The sequence below is a fragment of the Antechinus flavipes genome, chromosome 5, assembly GCF_016432865.1.
Source record: "Antechinus flavipes isolate AdamAnt ecotype Samford, QLD, Australia chromosome 5, AdamAnt_v2, whole genome shotgun sequence".
NCBI lineage: Eukaryota > Metazoa > Chordata > Mammalia > Dasyuromorphia > Dasyuridae > Antechinus > Antechinus flavipes.
The window spans coordinates 155,214,703-155,235,564 of NC_067402.1; the positions used below are offsets into that span (position 1 = coordinate 155,214,703).

Here is a 20,862-nt window from a genome sequence, read left to right on the forward strand (position 1 = left end):
GAAAGAAAGTGTATGAAGGGTTATCAGGGACACTGAATTCATGCATTGGACATTCTACTGAAATGTTTTTTCTAACAACAATAATACAAATGATTTATATTATTTCACCCAGAGACATGAGTGAAAAGGGAGAGGAAGATTAATTGAAAGAATGGAGGACATCTTGTAAGCGAGCTATGGAGAACAGATGGAAGAGATATGAAATATGGCTTGGTCTAAGATACATAAAAGGGCAACTAGCTCACTTACTAATCAAGTTAACTCTGCAAAAGGAAGGAGTTTCAAAATGGAATGTATTAATTCCCTCAACTCTTGGAATTTATATGGTGAATTTCATAAATATATTTTATTATTTTAACAAAATCTGCTTTGGAACTTAAGATATCTAGATAATTAACCAACTTACTGTTACCATCTATATCTGATGTGATTCTTTAAAATTGTTGGCATTCCAACCCCAAACCTGGAAATGTATATTTTTCTCCACGTTCTCACTATAGTTACATAAAAATGGTTATAGTTCAAAAAAAAAAAAACAAAAAAACATCTTTTAGGTACTTATAAACAAAGGCATCCAGAATTGATGATACATACTTCTAAAACTCAAATAATGAGAAATTACTTATGTTATTTTCCTCATTAATTTATAGCAATATAAGAGGAATGTTTATGTTCTCTTTTTTTAAAAATAATATTCTTTTGAACTGATTGGTTTTTTTTTCATATATTTTACATATTCATCATACATGTGCTAAAAATCTTAATTTTTATTGAATTCCTTATATTTTTGAGCACTTTACTCTTTTTTTACCCCCAGATGAGCATCTTCTCCTCCTCCCATTTTTCCCTCTCTTTGGTAAAGTTAACTTTTTATTTTCAAACTATAGAGTGCTTTCAGTTGCATCTTAGTGAACAACAATGACCCCCAGTGGATTCTTAGGTAAATAACAAGTTTAATTTTGGAAAATATTAATTTTAGTTACATTAGGTCCTTTAAAAAAATTATTTCATTTTTTGGGGAAAAGATACACATTAGGATGAATAAAAAGCCTGACCTTATGTTTCATTTTAACCACACATTACAATTTAAACTATTGTGAATATTTAGCTACTATGGGCAATCTGTAATTAAACTTCTCTAGAATATTAATTATGTTTGAGGAAAAATACAAGGTTGGAAGTTGGTTTGGAAAGGGAATTGCTTTTGTTTCATATAAGATTTAGTATTTCATTAACCTAGGGAAGCGTCTGCTTTGGAATTTCCCTTTACCAATGCAGATCGCTATCTCTTCTGCAATTTAATCTTAGAAGTTTCTTGGAGTACAGATAGCTTAAATGATTTGCCTATGATCTCATAGCTATGATAAATGTGAAGCAGGATGTGAACCCAGATCTTCTTGTATTTCAGTCCAGCTCTCTATCACCTGTGCTTTTGTGATTTATGAGATAGGTTTTAGATTAAAAAATGATAATGTTTCTTTTTCAATGTTTACACTTTCTGCTTTATTACTGCAGATTTGTTTGGATTTTTTTTTACTTTATTTAAAGTATTTAAATTAATCACTGCAAATTAAAATATTACAATTTAGAATAGAGGATGCTCCAAGCAAAAATTATAAAATGCAAAATGCAGAAGTAAAAGATACAGAAATAAATTGAATATTATCAAAAATCAAAGACTGGCATATTTTATGAGAGAAAAATAAAAATGTTTTAAAAGTAATTTTCTCTTTACTTTTTATAGCAAATTTATTCAGGTGTAGAGTACTGTAATGATTTTTTTCATAAAATAGGTTTTTGTGTTTCTATAATGACTTTATTTTAATTAGAAGCTTTAAAAGAATGAAAATTTAATAAGTTTTCATTTGTGCATATCTTTGTCTTTTCTTATTCAGAGGACTAATAAACTACTTTTAATTGAATTATCCACAAATTAAACTACAACTTGAGGTCTTTTACAAATTTTTCTGAATTACTTACTTTTGATGACAAATATAATATACATCAACTGACTAAACTTTCTTTAGGCAGTCACAGACTAAAGGTTTCTGCAGAGAAAATATGCATACATACACACACACAAATATACATGCATATACACACAGAAGCATAAACATACATACAAACACATATACAAACATATGCACACATATATGTATATATATGTATATATATATATATATATATACACGGACAACCATATGCTGGTATAAGCATATGCTCTTTTGTTTTTGTTTTTGTTTTTTACCTTAAGAAGTCAGCCATAGAAATTTTCCAACTGTTAAAGCAAACATTTGTTCCAACCATAACTCATAGTCCGACTAAACTGTTTTGCTTCAGCATCTAAAAGGGAAGTTCTATTAGCCTCTTTCTTTCCACACCTGAGTGTAACTGGAAGGGGTAGTGTCAGCTATAATAATAAAAATATGAAGCTGGTCCCATAAATGTTTTATAAAGGGGAGTTCCCCTGGGGCTGAATACATTTCTCTTCTCATTTACAAAAATCACAGTGGTCCTCAGAGCAAACTCATGGCTTAACTTATCATAACAAAAATTACCAACTGTCCACATGAAAAAAGGAATGACTTTGATCATTTGTCAGTTTTAAAAGCAAAGTAGAAGTTTGAAAAAGCAAAGGGATTAACTATGTTGCCTTCCCATCTCCTGCCTCCTAATTCTCGATTGCTTTGTATTTCCTTAAATATTGTACTAATATGCAAGAAACAAAGAGTAGTTGGCATGAATATTCAGCCAAATAATTACAAAGATTACAACAAGGTAACTTTTTGATAAATATAGTTGAAAACCATGTAAGCAATAAAATGAATTTAGAAACAGCTAGTTAGCTTTCTGCAACCTCTAACCAGTCAAAAAGAGTTAAGTATAATTTACCATAATACTTTTTTCAGTCACTTATTTCTTATTGTACTTATTTCCACTGCCACAAAGAAATCAGATGTCATCTTTTAAATCTCAGAAGTCCAAATAAAAATTCTTCAAAAAGTCAGCTGATGGTTTCAGCCCATCAGAAGTCCAGTGCATGCCTAGGTAGGCGATAGTGGTCAGATTTGGCTCGATGCTTCCTTTCCTGTGGGGTAGAATACTTCCATTTAGAAGGGGACATTTTTAGCTTTTTCCTCTTCTTATCAGTACACCATACTTTTTCACAGTACTCTTCCACTCTCTGGAAGTTGCTATAGCCAATCAACTGCAAGAACTCTTTGTACCATGGCTTTGATCCTTGTGGGATGTTACTCTGGACAGGACATGGCATCTTATGGGGAACTTCTTCTTCATAGTCTTTATTAAACATCTCTTCGACACGCTCCTCTTCTACTACTTCCAAGGTGATTTTACGGACTGTATGGACAAAACTGTGCTCCACTGTCTGACAAAAATAGGTTCCTGCATCCATTTTGTGTAGTCTTAGGAAGAGCAAACCGAGGTCCATTTTGACAACTCTGTCATCTGTCTTCACCTAAAATATTAAAGAAGTAAACAGTGTCATCAGGGATAACAAGCTTAAAAATAGTTGCCACTGTAGCTTTATAAATTACCTATCTTAAGGATTCACGTTTCAGATTGCTTTATGTAATACTACAAACACATACATATCAATCCCGAATTATTAAATTAGCTTGAAAATATAGCTAGATCCTCTAGTGTCCTATGACTTCTCAAAACATCTTCATTATGCTGAAAGCTGGAAAGATTATGAGAAGAGGTTAACAATAGACAATATAGATTTGTATTCTTGAAAGCAACCTAGTTATGACAGAGAGGATGACTATCTCTAGATCTCAAAGATTTTGTAAAGGCCACAATTCCAGAAGACTAGTAAACTACAAAGGGGTAGTTAGATGGTGTTAGTGGATAGAGTGGCAGGCCTGGAAGCAGAAAGATGACTCTTTCTGAGTTCAACTCAGGTCTTCGCTACTTGTTCAATGTGTAATCCATGCCAAATCAATTGACTTTGTCTCCTTCAGTATTCTCATCTATAAAATTACCTGGAGAAGGAAATGGCAAATCACTCCCATTACTTCACCAAGAAGACCTCAAATAAGGTCATGAATACTCAGATGTGATTGAAATGATGAAACTATAATGAAAATATATAATGAATTATATAATGAAATTAGAGGGTGTTCTGATCTATATGTAGTGAGGAAACATCATTGAAATGAAATTACAGAGTCTAAAAGTATTGAAAAAAATAAAATTTTATTTCCAATTCCATGTAACTAACTCATGCTATTAGATGTCAGTGGTGCAATTGGTATCATCAAGGAATATTATGAATGGCAAATTATCTATTTCCCTTAATTAGCCTCACTTATCATCTATTTCACATGCATTGATTATAAATATTCTTGAATTTGCTTTTGCTGTGAGGATAGCTTTCTACAGAAGATCCTAATATGGTCTTTTCTTCCACTTCAACCTTGGGATCTTATTCCCTAAGCAAATCTGTTGCACATTATAGTTATATGTATTTATATGGGTATATAGATATATGTATATGTTATAGTAAACATAAAATGATAGTCTAAAAGAGATTATTTTTCATTTTATATTTGAACTTCCCCCTTATTCCATATAGAAATTTTAGTTTGTATAAATTTAGTATTTGTATTTTTCTTATTTTATATCTTTCTTCCTTCACTCATAATGCAACCAATACAATATTTAAGCTCTAATACCAGTTTTCAATATATTTTGTAAAATAGTAGAAGTGACACTACAGTAAACAAAGATGTTAAAAGATGATGGGCTAGGATAAATGCACCAAAAAGAAGTCTGTCACTAAGGTGATATAATTTTTGAGGTACTGAAGAATTAGTTCTTAAGATATCTGAAAAGGGATATGGCACCAAATGTTTAGGGGAAAAATCATGGCTGTTATCATGACTTACATCAAGAAAGCAACCAAAAATATATCACTAGCCATGCCCCCATATACTTACTTTCTCAATTTCACAAAAATTTAAAGAAACTACATGAATAGTAAGGGCCTCCTTTGTGAAGGCATAAAAGAGAAATAGGAAGGCTTTTGTATAAAAAAAAATTCTACATCAGACCAAATCTTTTTCATAGATACATAAGGGTGGGTGACTAGACCTAAAATTTCATTGGTATAAGAAATTCTTGGTGAGAAAATTCCTTCTAGCAATGGAAGTCAACACTTTGTCTACCAATTACAATCTATTTAAAAATACATACATATATATGTATATAATTTTCCCCAGTTACATGTAAAGGCAATTTTAGCATTCAATGCAAAAAAAAAAGTTAAGTTCCACATTGTCTCCCTGCCATACTCTTTGTGCCCCTCCCTGGGAGAGTAAGCAATTGGATGTAAGTTTTATATATGCAATCATGCAAAACATGCTTCTATATTAGTTGTTATAATAGACACAGACCAAATCAAAGAAGAAAGAAAATCACACACATAAAAAAGTGAAAAACAGCATGCTTCAATGTATATTCAAATTACATCAGTACTTTCTTTGGATGTGGATAGCATTTTTTCAGTAAAAGTTCTTTGGAAATGTCTTGGATCACTGTATTGCTGAGAGTAGCTAAATAATTCACAGTTGATCAATGTACAATACTCTTGTTTGTACAATGTCCTCTTGATTTTGCTTACTTTGTTTTTCATAGTTTGCATAAGTCTTTCTAGTTTTTTTTTTCTGAAATCATTCTCATTTCTTACAGCACAGTAGTACAATCATTTATTTATTACAATCATATTTTATTACAATCATATGTTTGTTTATTTATTACAATTATGCATTCACATAGTACAACTTATTTAGCTTTTTCCCATTTAATGGACATCCCCTCATTATTTCCTAGCAAATGTATTTATTTTTAATACATATTGCCTTATGAACCATTTTGGGAAAGAAAAATCAGTGCAACAGGGAAAAACTATAGGAGAGAGAAAAAAATCCAAAAATAGAAGTGGACATGGTATGTATTGATTTACAGTCAGTCTCCTTAGTTCTTTTTCTGTATGCAGATGGAATTTTCTGTCCAAAGTCTGTTGAATGTTTTGGATCACTGACGCACTGAAAAGAATCAAGCCTTTCATAACTGATCATCACACATTCTTGCTGTTATTGTGTACAATGTATTCCTGGTTCTACTTGTTTCACTCAGCATCAATTTGTATAAATCTTTCCAGGCCTTTCAAAAACAGCTTATTCATCATTTTTTATATAACTATAATATTCCATTACCTTCATGTATCATAACTTGTTCAGCCATTCCACAATTGATGGACATTTACTCATTTTCCAATTCTTTGCTACACAAAAAGAACTGCTGCAAACATTTTTGCACATATAGGTCTAACAGAATTTTCCTCTTCATTTTACAATTGCCTGTTAATATTCTTTGACTGTTTATCAATTTGGGAATGACTTATAGTCTTAAAAATTTGACTCGATTTTCTATATATGTAAAAAATTAGGTCTTCATCAAATACTTGTTATAAAAATTGTTTCTGAGCTTTCTGTTTTTCTAATTTTGGTGGTATAAATTTTACTTGTGTAAAAACTTTTTTTTAATGTTGCTGCTTATAGTCTTAAAAAGTTACCTAGAGTACTAATAAGTTGAGTCATCTGCCCAGGTCTCATCCATGACACATTAGTGTCAGAAGAAGGACTTGAACCAGGTCATTGTGATCTTAACATCATTTCTCTATATATTATGACAAGAGAGTTCCTGTAGCCATTCATACAAGAAGAAAATCAAGGAACTTGATAAATTAAGAGTGTCTTTTTTATGAAGACTACAAAGTATTGAGTTCTAGTTTCCCCAGTAGCATTCTAAATGGAAGCTAGCCAGGATACTGAGAGTATTTCAACATGACAAGAAAATCATTCCTGTTGATAATAGCAATAATTCCGTGTATACTTTGATCTCTATCTACAGAACACTTACTATTATATATATGTGGGTACATATATGATTATTGGATTCAAGTAAGTATTGTGGCTTATTTTCTAGTATTCCTTCATCCAACTCCCAATCATATTTACCAGTGCAGAAAAGGCAATGATTATAGACATATCTGCCGAGTACAGATTTATTTTAATTATGGGCACCACTGATCATCAACTGATTTTGCCTTTGGGCTTCCTTTCCCAAAGCAATGTGCCTTTGTGGCTATGAACAAACTTCACAGTCTTATGAAAGGAAAAAGGTTTGGTGATAAAGGTAAAAAAGTTCCCAATAAAATTTGAAAGAAATTGCATATATTCCTAGCTCACATAATCCTTGATTTAATTTTTTTTTACTTCTTTACCACTGACCTTATGTTATTGAACTTAATATTCTATATCTGCTAAGTAGCATCATATAAATAACTGATAGAGAAATAATATATACTTAGTATGATAACAACAGCATAAATTTTTCTGTAACATCTGGATAGAGAGAGGGATCATGGCTTTCTCAATCCTTTGTATCTCTATTGGTTGTTACATATAAGTTGCAAGACTGAGAATAAAACTCTGTTTTATCTCTGTCTGGAGTAGCATATAGTACTATATATTAAATTACTTTGAAAATTAAATATATCTCTTATGAACTATAAGTGCCTATAAGAAAATGACAAGGAAATTGGTATTTCAAGTCCACATATGATTTAGTCTTTCTACCTCAGTTAACATGGGTAACTCCAGCAATTCATGATTACACAATTGTTTTCACATTGTCTGTATTAGAATGGTTTTTCAAAATCTGCATGCCAGATTTCTTTGGGAAAGAATATAATACATAAAAATTGATTTTTACATTATTTCTACCAATTGTTCCTATAGTCATTCTTCATAAGTATTTTCTTTGTTGGTTTGTTTTTACTGGAAAATGTCTTTAATATTCTTGGATGTAAAAAAAAAAAAAACAAACCTCGATTTAGTATGCTTACATTGTCAAAGAAACAAACTTTAACAACTGAACAAAGAATTCTGCACATCTGGTTGCCTTGCTCCTCAGGAGGACAGAGTGATTTCCATATGCTGCAAACAACTGGTCCACTATTTTTTTTTCATTGGAAAGAGGCAGACAAAGCCCTTAACCATGACATGGAAAATCAATGAAATTATGTGGGAAGGAAAAAAAAGCACTAATTTATATTTAAACATGATGTAGTAGTGTACAAATATATTAATCCCATATGTATTTATGGAAAATCAAACAATTTTTATCAAATATTTAATATGTGTCAGGCACTATATCAAAGATTAAAGTTAAAAGAGAAAATAAAAAAAAACTTAAAAAAAACTAAAAACTAAAAACAAAAAAACAACAAACAAATATTTCTTGGCCTCAAGAAGTTTATATTCTAATAGAGGAAACAATATGAACATAAATGTCTACAAACATGTTATAAACAAAGTAGACAGAAAACTTAGAGGGGACATCAGTATTGAGGCAGAGGCTAGAATTTGGGAAGCACAGAACCATAAAAAATATTCTACAAAAAATTTCCATTTGAGGTGAAGGAAGTTCTAGATGAAGGAGAACACTCTGTAGTCATGAGAGTGGAGGTGGGGGCAGTCAGAGAATAGGCATAGACATATTCAATGTGGTATCTTGTATGATGAACAAATAGTCCTTATTTGAGGGTGGAAGGGAGTAATACATGAGAAGCCTAGAAAGGTCATGTTGTAAAGAGTCCTAAAAACAAATTGAAAATCAAACAATTTTTTATCAAATATTTAATATGTGTCAGGCACTATATCAAAGATTAAAGTTAAAAGAGAAAATAAAAAAACTTAAAAAAACCCTAAAAACTAAAAACAAAAAAAACAACAAATATTTCTTGGCCTCAAGAAGTTTATATTCTAATAGAGGAAACAATATGAACATAAATGTCTACAAACATGTTATAAACAAAGTAGACAGAAAACTTAGAGGGGACATCAGTATTGAGGCAGAGGGAAGCACAGAACCATAAAAAATATTCTACAAAAAATTTCCATTTGAGGTGAAGGAAGTTCTAGATGAAAGAGAACACTCTGTAGTCATGAGAGTGGGAGGTGGGGGCAGTCAGAGAATAGGCATAGACATATTCAATGTGGTATCTTGTATGATGAACAAATAGTCCTTATTTGAGGGTGGAAGGGAGTAATACATGAGAAACCTAGAAAGGTCATGTTGTAAAGAGTCCTAAAAACAAAAAGTTTTATCCCAGAAGTAAATGGGTATGATATGAGGTATTAAAGTGGGAAAATTGGAGTAGTCATGTGATCAGAATAGCTTTTTAAAAATCACATTGCTACATGTGGAAAATGGATTAGAATAGGGAAAGAAAGCAGAGAGACCAGTTTGAAGACCATTTCAATAGTAAGCTCAAAGGACATGAGGGACTAAATTAGGAAGGGAGATATGAGAATTGTAAGGGAAAACATCTATATCAACCATTGTTTAAAGATCTGTATAAATCTACACAGATAGATATATCTAAATCTATATTTATGTGTATGTAAATAGATCCGCATGTATACTTGTTGACTATTTTTTGTGATTGCGTTTAATTCTCTGACTCATTTCTTTTTTGCATCAGTTCCATTTTCTCTACTTCACTGCAACAATTATATTAACATCTTCACTGACTCCTTGGATCTAGCTCTAGTTAGATATGTCTGTACACACAAAAACACAAATAGGAAGTAGAAACGTCCTTCCACAGGGGGAAAAAAAAGACAACTGTTTGGCTATATTAAATGAGTGAGAGTGAAGGAATTGAAAATGGCATTAAGATTATGAGTCTGAATGAATGAAATACCTTTGGGAATAATAAGCAATTTTAGAATAGAGGCATATTTAGGGAAAAAGAAGTTCTTGTTAGTGTATGTTGTGTTTGAGATGCTTATGAAACATAAGCGTCTTAGAAGAAAATGATTGGAGCTCAGGGGAGAAACTAGGACTGGATATATAGATCTGGATATCAACATTGATGTGACAGACTCCCAAAGGCCAAAATCAAATGAGAGATAAAAAAAAGATAGAAACTTGTGAGACATCCACAGTTTTAGAGTTTATGATAATAATCAATATCCAGGGGAAAAAATGGATTAAGGAAAGTTTCAAGAAGAATGAGAAAAAATTGACACATGGAGATAAACTTCTAGGTTATCACTTCTAATCTTGTCACCATATTAATTTAAGACTATTATACTCAACATTTTCCCAGCTCCCTCAGTCTCTTCTCCCTTTTGAATGAAGGATTAGAAGGGAAGAGTAGTTAATTCCTACAAGCTTTCCTTTATAGAAGCCAAGAATTGGACTTTCAGTTTACTGGACTTTTCAGTGGAGAGCTGCTCAGTTTTAACTCTATGGAATGAGATGTCCCATTCACCATTCCCTCTATTTTTTCTCTACCCCTACTTTCTAACCTCCTCTTTTTGTGATATCTTCCTTCATTAGACTGCACACACCTTGAAGGCAGGAACTGTTTTTTTCCTGTCTTTTAGTTGTATGTGGCACATTGCACGTGTTTAAGACATGCTTATTGAACTGAAATGAATTGACATTTAATAAATGTTTTGTGAAATGAACTTGATAAATGAGGTGAAATACTCTATTATCATATGGAGTCTAGACAAAGATGAAAAGAACTGGATTGCATTTCTATTTTTATTCACATTTTTATTCTTGTGAGCTCACAATACTTTGTTCCTTTTTTTATATATCTGTAAAATGGGAATGAATTATTAAGCTAAGGGAAGCTAAATGACTCTTGGTGAATAATATTACTTAGTAAAAAGGGCAATTGGGAGCATGAGAACATGCAATGATACTGATCAAAGCTACACATGAAAACTCAAGAGCATCCATATTTAGAGTTATAAACAGTCATTTCTAGTTTAGTAAAAAATGGGTGTTTTTATTCTGGAAAAAGCTTGAAAAGAGTTTAAAAGTTCAAAACTGTGAAGCAGCTGTTTCAAATGATTCTAGCCACTCACATGTTATACTTAATGTTATGAAAACACAACAAAGAAAAAGGAATACAAAAACAAAAGCTTCTGATTTCAATCCTTGAATCCAAGGATTCAGAAAACCATGGCTGTCATTTGATCCTTTAAGCACCCTGTGGAGCTTAGTATCATTGGAAGTCTTTGAACAATGAGTCATAGAAAATGAGAGACTAAGACTAAAGACAGGGTTTCCCTTCTCTGAATTAATATGGATCCATGTAACTTTTATGTGTTTTATAATATTTAATTTTCCATGATAATTTTTAAACAAGGAGAACTATCTTAATAAGTATGATATATGTCAGGAGTCACCACTGAAATCATCCCATGTGTACAAATTAAGATATAGTGCATGACACTAATAAGTAGACAGAAAAAAAAAGCATTAAGGAAAATATCAATAAGAATGAGAAAAAATTGACACATGGAGTTAAATTTCCAAGATATCACTTCTTATCTCATCACCATATTAACTTAAGACTATGATACTCAACTCTATGTAACTAACACTAAGTTACATGAAAGGAGGCTACTCATATCTCAGCTTTTCTTATGAGAAGTAAACTGACATCTATCAGTTAGTTAACCTGCCTATTACATGTCTGCACTTCTTCATGTCTGGAAGGAAGAAAAAAATGACAACTTTTCTTGGAGAATAAATAAGAGGATAGAGAAAGTTGAAGTAGTAAAACATATTTGTGATTCATGATATATAACATTATTTTTATCTTTTAAATAATGTTCAAGGAGCAGCTAGTTGGTGCAGTAGATAGAGCATCAGCCCTGAAATCAGGAGGACCAGAGTTCAAATCTCACCTCAGAGATGTAATACTTCTTAGCTGTGTGACCCTGGGCAAGTCACTTAACCCCAATTGCCTCAGCCAAATAATAATAATAATAATGTTAAACATGTCATCTTAAAAAGTTTCATGATTTTATTTTACACTTGGGATGAGTCCCAAATGGACATATATTGAAACTTCTATAAGCCTGGTAAATGGTTTAATAGAGTGTTGTTGCCCCCACATCAATAAACTCATGGTAAACCTTCTCTTAATGAGTCTCTCTTTATTTCCCTAGACTTGTCTTTTTGACAGACAGAAATATATTATGTTTCTGAGCCCATCTTGGAAGCCTTTCCATGATGCTAGGGATAGCCTTTGAAAACATAAAGTTACATCTAAATAATGATAAGGCATCAGAGGAGGAGTTAGATAACCTATATGCTACTCTAATGGACAGCTAGGTGGTACAGTGAATAGAATAGTTAATGGGCTTGGAATTAAGAAGCCTCATCTTCATGACTTCAAATTCAGCCTCAGACACTACCAGTGTGACCCTGGAAAAGTCGCTTAATCCTGTTAACTTCAGTTTCTCATCTGTAAAATCTGTGGGAGAAGTATCTTTATCGAGAGTCTCAAAAAGGTGTCAAGAAGAGAACCAAACATGTCCCAAACAGCTCAATAATGTTATCTCTTCCTCTTTCCCTCCTTCCCTGCCACGTGTGTGTATAATTCAAAGAGACATATTTTTTAAAATTATGCATTAACACATTTTCTCCTAATTACATCCAAATGGAAGCAGGGTAAAGGGGATCCAGGACTGAGAAACTGCCAATTAAATTTGCTTGCCAAAAAACCTTATGAAGATTATTTATCATAGGAAAAGAAAGACCATGAAGCCATTGATATGTCCCTGTTCAGTGGAATCTAGAAAAGAAGGGAAAGAGATGAGAAGGTGGAAGAAAGACCTTACACTGATTCTGTTTTTCCCAGTGTCTCAATGTTGCTCCAGGAACCTTGAATAATAGAGAAAATTCCCTCTGATTATACTTACTACACACCTGGGAAATCCAATTACTGGCTAGCATTCTCTCTCAATATACTAGGAGAATAGTTCAAGAGGACAAAGGACAATGAAAACAAAATACAAGGAAGAAATTTTTATTTGCATTACTATAGGAACCATCACTGCATCTTTATCTTCCATGCTCAACAATTAGATTAAATAAATGGACAGATGGATGGATGAATGGATGGATTTTTTGTTTGTTTTGGAGACTGAAGATCAGAGAGTTAAGGCATCCATTTCCAAATCTATACCTGTATCCTTAAAATATATTCCAAACTCTTGCCTTTGATATCCACTTGCATCTCAAAAATCAATAGATCCAACATAAAATGTGTAATTCTCCTGAATTTCTGTGCTTTCCTTTATTATGGCCCCCACCCAGATCTATACTTCCTCTTAACTTTATTATTTCTATTACTGGAACAAACCAAATTGTAACAAGGAAAACCTTGGTATTCTCCTATAATTGCTTTTAATTCTCTGCCTCACCTCCTTTTTGTAGCAGTTTCATCTTCTCTATTTCACTGTAACAATTGTATTAACATCTTCACTGACTTCTTGGATTTGTGCAATAGTTACATAGGACTGTTTATCTAAACTCCAATCTATCTCAAGCTACAACCAGAAAAGTCAGGGTCCACTGCATCCCTCTTACAAGTTCTCATTCACATTCTATCATGCATTATTTTAATCAGATATTTTAGGATCACAGAGCTAGAGTTGCAAGCAATTTCAGAGGCCATCAAGTCCAACTCTTATTTTACAGAGGAAAAAACTGAGGTCCAAAGATTGAGATGACTTTACCATAGTTTACCATTTTACCATAATCAAAACAGAGTTGGGATTTGTACTCTGGCCCTAGGTCTCTAGTTTCATCATTCTATTATACAATTCTTCATGATTCATTCTTTTAACATCTTATACAACTCTCCTACTCCTAATGCTTCACTAGCTCCCTAGTATCATATAACAAAGAGGACACATTTCAATATAATGAACTTCAAAATGGCACAGAAAATTCTTTGATTCTGCTATCTTCATTATATTTAAATATTTTTAGCAGTTGGAGCTTAGAAATGTTTGTGTTATATGGAGATTTTCACCATAATGGAACTCATTTAATGAGATTTTGACTTGACCCTTTAAAATATGGAAGTTTATAGTACTCATTATTCCTAAGACAGGAGTATCAAAATTGATTCACAGATATCTCTCTGTAAAAGTCTCCATACTCTCTATACTGTTGCTATAAATATAGTATGTCTATAAAAATTCATTTTACAATTAAGATATCCTTTTTTTCAACATGTGAATTATTACCCATATTTTAAAAGGCCGGTCTTACTAAATATATTTTGACTTTATTTTTTATTTTTATCTGACACGTTAAGTGGAAAACACATTGTTTAAAACAATAATGGATATTTAAACCTGAAGAAAATAAAATGCATATTTTTTCAAATTTTTCCAATTTAACAAAATTTTTAGTATTGGGCATTTAAGAGCAGTATAACAAGATTATTATTCATGTATAACAAAGGAAGAAACAGCCCAAAAATGTTTAGATAATGTAACCAATCTAAAAAAAAGTTATATCTGTAAATACTTTAGAAAGCAGATAGTGATCAGTAAGATTTAGAAGAACTTCACCTAGAAAGGTAATTCAATAAAAAGTTTGTTTCCTTTTTAAAAAATACACATGGTAAATGGTAAAATAAACATAATAAGGAATGTTATCAATGTATTATCAATGAAACTTTTGCAAAGCATTTTACAAAGTCTCTCAAGCTTTGCTTATGGAAAGATAGATTGATATGGCTACATTATCATATAGTTTTATAGACAGCTCATTATTGGCTCAACAAACAACGAAGCTAACTTTAAATTACTTTGAGAGGCCCAGCACATAAAATGTAGATGGTATTATACTTGTCTTTGGTAAGATCACATATGGACTAACGCATATGAACTTGATACCATATGATAGAAAGCATCATGAGAAATTAGAACATAATCAGAAATAAGCAATGATGAGTTATGAGGGTACTAGAGACTGAAAATCCTCTGCATAGTAAAATAATTGTATGTTAAAACTGATCCAGATAATATCTTTACAATAAGTCAAATTTCTCATGAAGTCTCTTCTATAAGAATTTTTTCCTATTCTGTTTTCTAATGTATTATGCTTTACCTGCAAAGTACACATTGAAAGGATATGATGAAGTTAAATGTCTTTGGATAGGTGAATAGTACTAATAGTCTGAATCCCAATCTCTAGCAATAAAAGCAATGATAGGACATATACAGAATCATTATGTTTATTAAAATAATGATTCTATAGAGATAGTGTATTGTAATAGAAAGAGAGATGATCTCAGAGGTAAAAATACCTCTCCTTCAATTTTGCCTCTGATCCAAACTGGATGTTTCACATTCAGCAACTCACTTAAACTATTTTTGTTGTTGTGACCATGATTTTCCTTTTCTTCTTCCTCTTCTTCTCTTCCCCCTCTTCTTCTTCTTCCTTCTCTATTATCCTCCTTTTCGTTCTCTTTTCCTTTTCTCTCCTTCCCCTTCTCCTTTTTCTCCATCTTCCCCTTATCTTTCTTCTCTTCCTTCTCATTATTGTTGTTTTTGTCATTAATTATACTGTAATCTCCTTGAAGGCAAGGGCAGTCTTTTGTCTCTGTATTCTCAGTTTACCACAGCATCTGATATTTAGTAGTCACCTAATAAATTTTATTTATTGGATTATAGATACCTTTGCAAGAAATAAATTACAAATATGATAATGATCTGCATGGTTAGTGAGAGTTTCCTCTTCTAGGAGTTATCTACATTAATTAAATCACAGATTTAGTTCCTAATCTAGGCCCTATTCCAATATATCAATTAAAAGGCCTCTACCAAAGAAGAAAAGATAAAAATAGAAGGCAAAATAGAAGTTTTAATATAGCGATATGGAAGGAGCATCAAATTACAGCAGAAAATGAGAATAAAAGCTGCTGCCGAATGTTGATAGATGCAGTATGTCAGAAAGACTGACAAGGTAAAATTTTTCCACACAAGACAAGATTAGAATGAGATTCTAATCTGAAACAGGCCAGATGAAATGAAGAAAGCCATTAATAACACAATGATTTCTGTATTGGCGATATTCACCTCAGAATATCAGGCATTTCATGCCTTCCATTGCTAAGTTTATCTTGACTAGATTAAAAAGGAGTTCTCATTCATTTGTGATGAAATAAAAGTGAGAAAAAATCCAGTGCTATAATGGGTCATGCCTGTTATGTATAAGTCAATTCAGTCTCCCCTATCCAGATCATTTTTATATTCTCATTAAACTGTAATTCTTTGTGGATTTTTTTTCTTAACACACACACACACACACACACACACACACACACACACACACACATACTTACACACACTTAGCCTAAATAGTTAGGATTTCCAAATCTTTTGTTCTGGGACTCGTTCATGAATATAAATTAAATATTTATGTAATGACTGCGTATTTAAAATCAGCAGGAGTCAGGAATTCAGGTTAAGGGAAAAATCTTCAATCTTTATTGAGGTGAAGAGGTGAATAAGGATTGCGATAGCAATATGGGCAAGAAGGATTGCTATAGCAATATGGGCAGCTGCGACAGGAAGCCAGCTAGCAGAGAGAGACCTGAGCTGAAAAGCCGTTGCAATGGCAATGCAAGCAGTCTCTCCTTCCCCTTCCTTTTCCACTCCCCTGCCTCCACCCACCAAAATCATCATTTCCTATACAACACATCAGGACTTGCACAAAGAGTGGGCGGGGGCCATTCTTTCTCCAAGCATATATATTAATAGAGTATGGTCCAATTACTATTAAGCCTCATGTGCTTGGGACCTCAGTGCATCAACTCAAGCCTCAGCCCATTACATATTTACTCTATGAAAAATATTCTAGGTAGACCAGGAGATATAAGTAATAGTCTACACTTAAATGTAGTTTCTGTATTTAAATACTTCTCTACAGTTAAGAAGCATAAAATATTGCAGGTGATATAATACATGCATACATAAATATATAATAAAAAGGAATGGAATTAGAGCACAAAAAGTAAAAAAGTTTTATGTGTGTTACGAAAAGAGAATTATCATTTTTAGCAGTAGGATTTCAGTGAAAACTTCATGGAGATATTACTATTTGGACAGAAAGTACTATAAATGAATATAGTTTAACCAGGAAGAAGTAGAAATGAAAGGGAGAAAAGGATATTCAAACATTAATGATTAGATAATAAGGAACATGAAAGAGAGGCAGTGAGTTTTGCTTTGCTTTGCTTTTGACCAAATAATATAGGGAAAGAAGTAGAATATGATAATTCAGTAAAAGTATCTGAACTAAATTTATTGCTGTTGAACAAAAGACGGGCTAGAATTATATTTAGCAATGAATGGGGTAGGCACAAGAAGTTTTTCTAGTGAGTTATATGATCAAATGTATACACATTTGAACTTTTAAAAATAAGGAAATGAACCCTTATTTATTCATCAAATATTTATTAAATATCATCTGTGTGCAGAGAACAGTAGGCTTTATAATCAATATAAAATTTAGATGTCTCAGTCCCCCATTGAACAGTCTGTGGTATTGATAAGGCACCATCATAGATTAACTTTATCTTATACTATTGTATGATAAACAATGATAGCAAATAGAGAGTTTAAAAAAGTTAAAACATGTCAATGATAACATTCAAAAAGTGACATACATCTCATACCTCTTAGATTGTCTAAGATGACAAGAAAAGATAATGATAAATGTTAGAAGGGATGTAGAAAACTGGGACACTAATGCATTGTTGGTGGAATTGTGAAATAATCCAACTATTCTGGGGAGCAATCTGGAACTATATACAAAGAGCTATCAAACTGTGCATGCCATTTGACCCAGAAGTGTCATATCTGGATCTATATCCCAAGGAAATCTTAAAGGAGGTAAAAGGACCCACATGCTCAAAAATGTCTGCAGCAACTCTTTTGATGGTAACAAAGAATTGGAAAATGAGTAGATGTCCATCAATTAGGGAATGGCTCAATAAGTTGTGGCATATGAAGGTAATAGAATATTATTGTTCTATAAAAATGATGAGCAAGCTGATTTTAGAAAGGCATGGAAAGATTTACCTGAACTGATGCTAAGTGAAACAAGAAGAAACAGGAATACAGTGTACACAATAACACCAAAAATATATAATAATCAACTATGAAAGAAAGTGGTTCAGTGACCCAACAATCCCAATAGACTTTGGACGGAAAATGCCATTTGCATTTAGAAAAAGAATTAAGGAGAATGAATGTAAATCAACACATGCTATATTCACTTCTTTTTTTCTGCTTTTTTATCTGTCCCATGATTTTTCCCTTTTGCTCTAATTTTTCTCTCCTAACATGACTCATGAAATAATGCATATTAAAAATAAATAAATTTAATAGAAAGAAGTGAAAAATGATACATTTGAAAATAAACATTAAAAGATAAAAAGTGGTATAAAGGACATAATTTTGGGCATATATGACCAAAAAAGGAGACCATTTCATGAAAGGGAAGACTAAGGTATGAATTCTTGATTTCTGCATTAGGATTTTTATTTTAAAGAACCAAAGAAAGAGCTCCAGCATACTGGGTAGTACCTTAGTGGAGGATTTGTGGAACAACTAGAGAACTGCACAGGAAGAGTAGGCAAAAATGAGTCATCAACTGTGCTGTTAGAGGAAGGATTCACATTGATGAGAAAAGAAATCCACTGAAGTATATAATGAAGTTGCAAAACCATATAATATGTGAACCCCAAGTAAAGAGAATGTTCAGACACTGAGTGTGGACTATTAAAAAAAATTGTTAGTGCAAGAGAAAAGAGTTAAAATAGCTCAACCAAATTACAGAATTAAAGGAGAAAAAAATCTTTCAATGAAATCAGAAAACTGGACATGTTTATAGGCAATTTAGCAACTAAAAGAGACTGAAGACTTAGGAGATAGAACTAACTAATAGAAAATGGCTTAAAAGGAGATTGGGAGTAAGACTTGTTTTTTCTCTAAGACATGAGAAAAGATAGATGAAACTGCAGAAGTTACAAAGGATTAGAGGCAAGTTGCTTCTAGGATAGAGTTTGGAGCTTGGAGCCAGGAACACTCATTTTCCTGAATTCAAATCTGGCCTCACACATTTATGAGCTTTGTGACTCTGGACACTTAAACCTGTTTAACCTCAGTTTACTCATCTGTAAAATGAGCCGGAGAAGAAAATGACAAACTACTCCAGTATCTTTACCAAGAAAGACTCAATTGAGGGAGGAAGAGTTGGACACAACTGTACAACAACAAAGTTAGCGAATTAATATTGAACCAGATTTCAGTACAAGAGGAGATTAGATCATTTGCGGTGAAGGAGGTAGATGTGAAGTCAAAGTTTTAAGAAAGAAAGAAAAAAAATTGCTTCCTAATTACTTGTTTCCCTTCTAATTTTAACAATATTTTTTATTATACAAAAGATTCACAATTTTATGTAATCAAAAATTTCCATTTTACCTTTTATAATGATCTTTTTGATAGAATAGGATTCATTCTCTCATAGGAAGCAATAAAAATTTGTCAATTAATAACAAAATATTCATATTGGATATGCATTTAGAGTTATTATGGTATGTTGGTATATATCTAAATTCTTAGTTTAAGCCTAATTTATACCAGATTGCCTTCTAGGTTTTTTATTTTATTTTATTTTTAGCAGATCATATAAAATAGGAAGTTTTTATGTTGAGTTAGATTATTTGATTTATTCTACAAATTCTACTAGGTTCAATTATTTATGGGTATTGTTTACCAAATGTTCAACTTTTTAAACCACTTTCAAATGGTTTTGATAAAAATTGCATTTGTGGTATAGTTTGAGGTGTGAAACTGCTAAATTTCCCCCTTCATTTTCATCATTTTTCCCCCATCATTTTTCTTGAGAAATCTGACCTTTTACTTTTCCAGATGAGTTTTATTATAATTTGTTCTAGTTCTATAAAGTAACCAAAGTGTTTTATACAGTGCTTTAGCTAGTGTGCAATTTTTACTATATTTGCAAAAACCAATAATGAAGAATTAATATTTTTGTTGTTTTTATTTCTGTAAAGACTGTTGACAAATATAATCCTATAAATCCTATGTCTTAGGAGAGACAGATATTTCAAGTATTTTGAACATTCTAAAGATATTCTAACTAGACTTTCTTTTCTTTTGAACTAGATTTTGTTAGTAGTACAAAAAAATACTTATACTTTTGTGGATTTATTTAATATCCTGATACTAATTGTTTCAATTAATTTCTAGTTGAATTTCTAGTATTCTCTGTCATGTCTTTTGATACATGATGCTAATGGTCTCTTTTCCTGTTTATACTGCTGATTTTTTTAAATTTCATTGCACTTCCTAGAAATTCTAAAACTATGTAAAAGAATAATAGTGAAAATAAATATACTTACTTTAATATTATAAAATAACGATTCTTATCTGACTAGACTTTCTTCTCTCTCATACCAGATTTTGTTAATAGTACAAAGAAATTCTTATACTTTTATGGCTTTATTTTATATCCTGATACTTTGTTGAAATAATTGTTTCAATTAATTTTTAGTTGAATTTTTAGTATTCTCTATCATGTCTCCTGATGAAGTGCTAATGGTCTCTTTTTCCTTGCTTATCCTATTGATTTCTTTTAATTTCATTGCAATTGCTAGAAATTCTAAAACTTTGTAACAGAATAGTAGTAAAAATGTTTATCCTTACTTTAATAGTACTGAAAAGTAATTATTCTTATTTATAGATAACTGTTTTTGTTTTAAATTATTAACAAAAGAGCCACTATTATGGTGTTTAATATTTTAATATAAATTGATGTGCTATTTTAAAAGCTTTTTTATGTATATGCAAATATAATCATATGATTGTTTTGCATAGGGATATGGTCTAGTTTGAAAATATTCCTGTT

General features: G+C 31.7%; 1 protein-coding gene across 1 annotated transcript in view; it reads right to left on the reverse strand.

Annotated features, from left to right (window-relative positions):
* Nucleotides 1-2,194: 2,194 nt before the first annotated feature.
* Nucleotides 2,195-20,862, reverse strand: part of SEMA3E (semaphorin 3E) — a 140,950-nt gene continuing 122,282 nt past the window's right edge. The window contains exon 16 of the mRNA XM_052000886.1: nucleotides 2,195-3,478. Within this exon, the coding sequence (XP_051856846.1) occupies nucleotides 3,026-3,478 (453 nt within the window). The 3' untranslated portion in view covers nucleotides 2,195-3,025. The remainder of the gene's footprint in view (nucleotides 3,479-20,862) is intronic.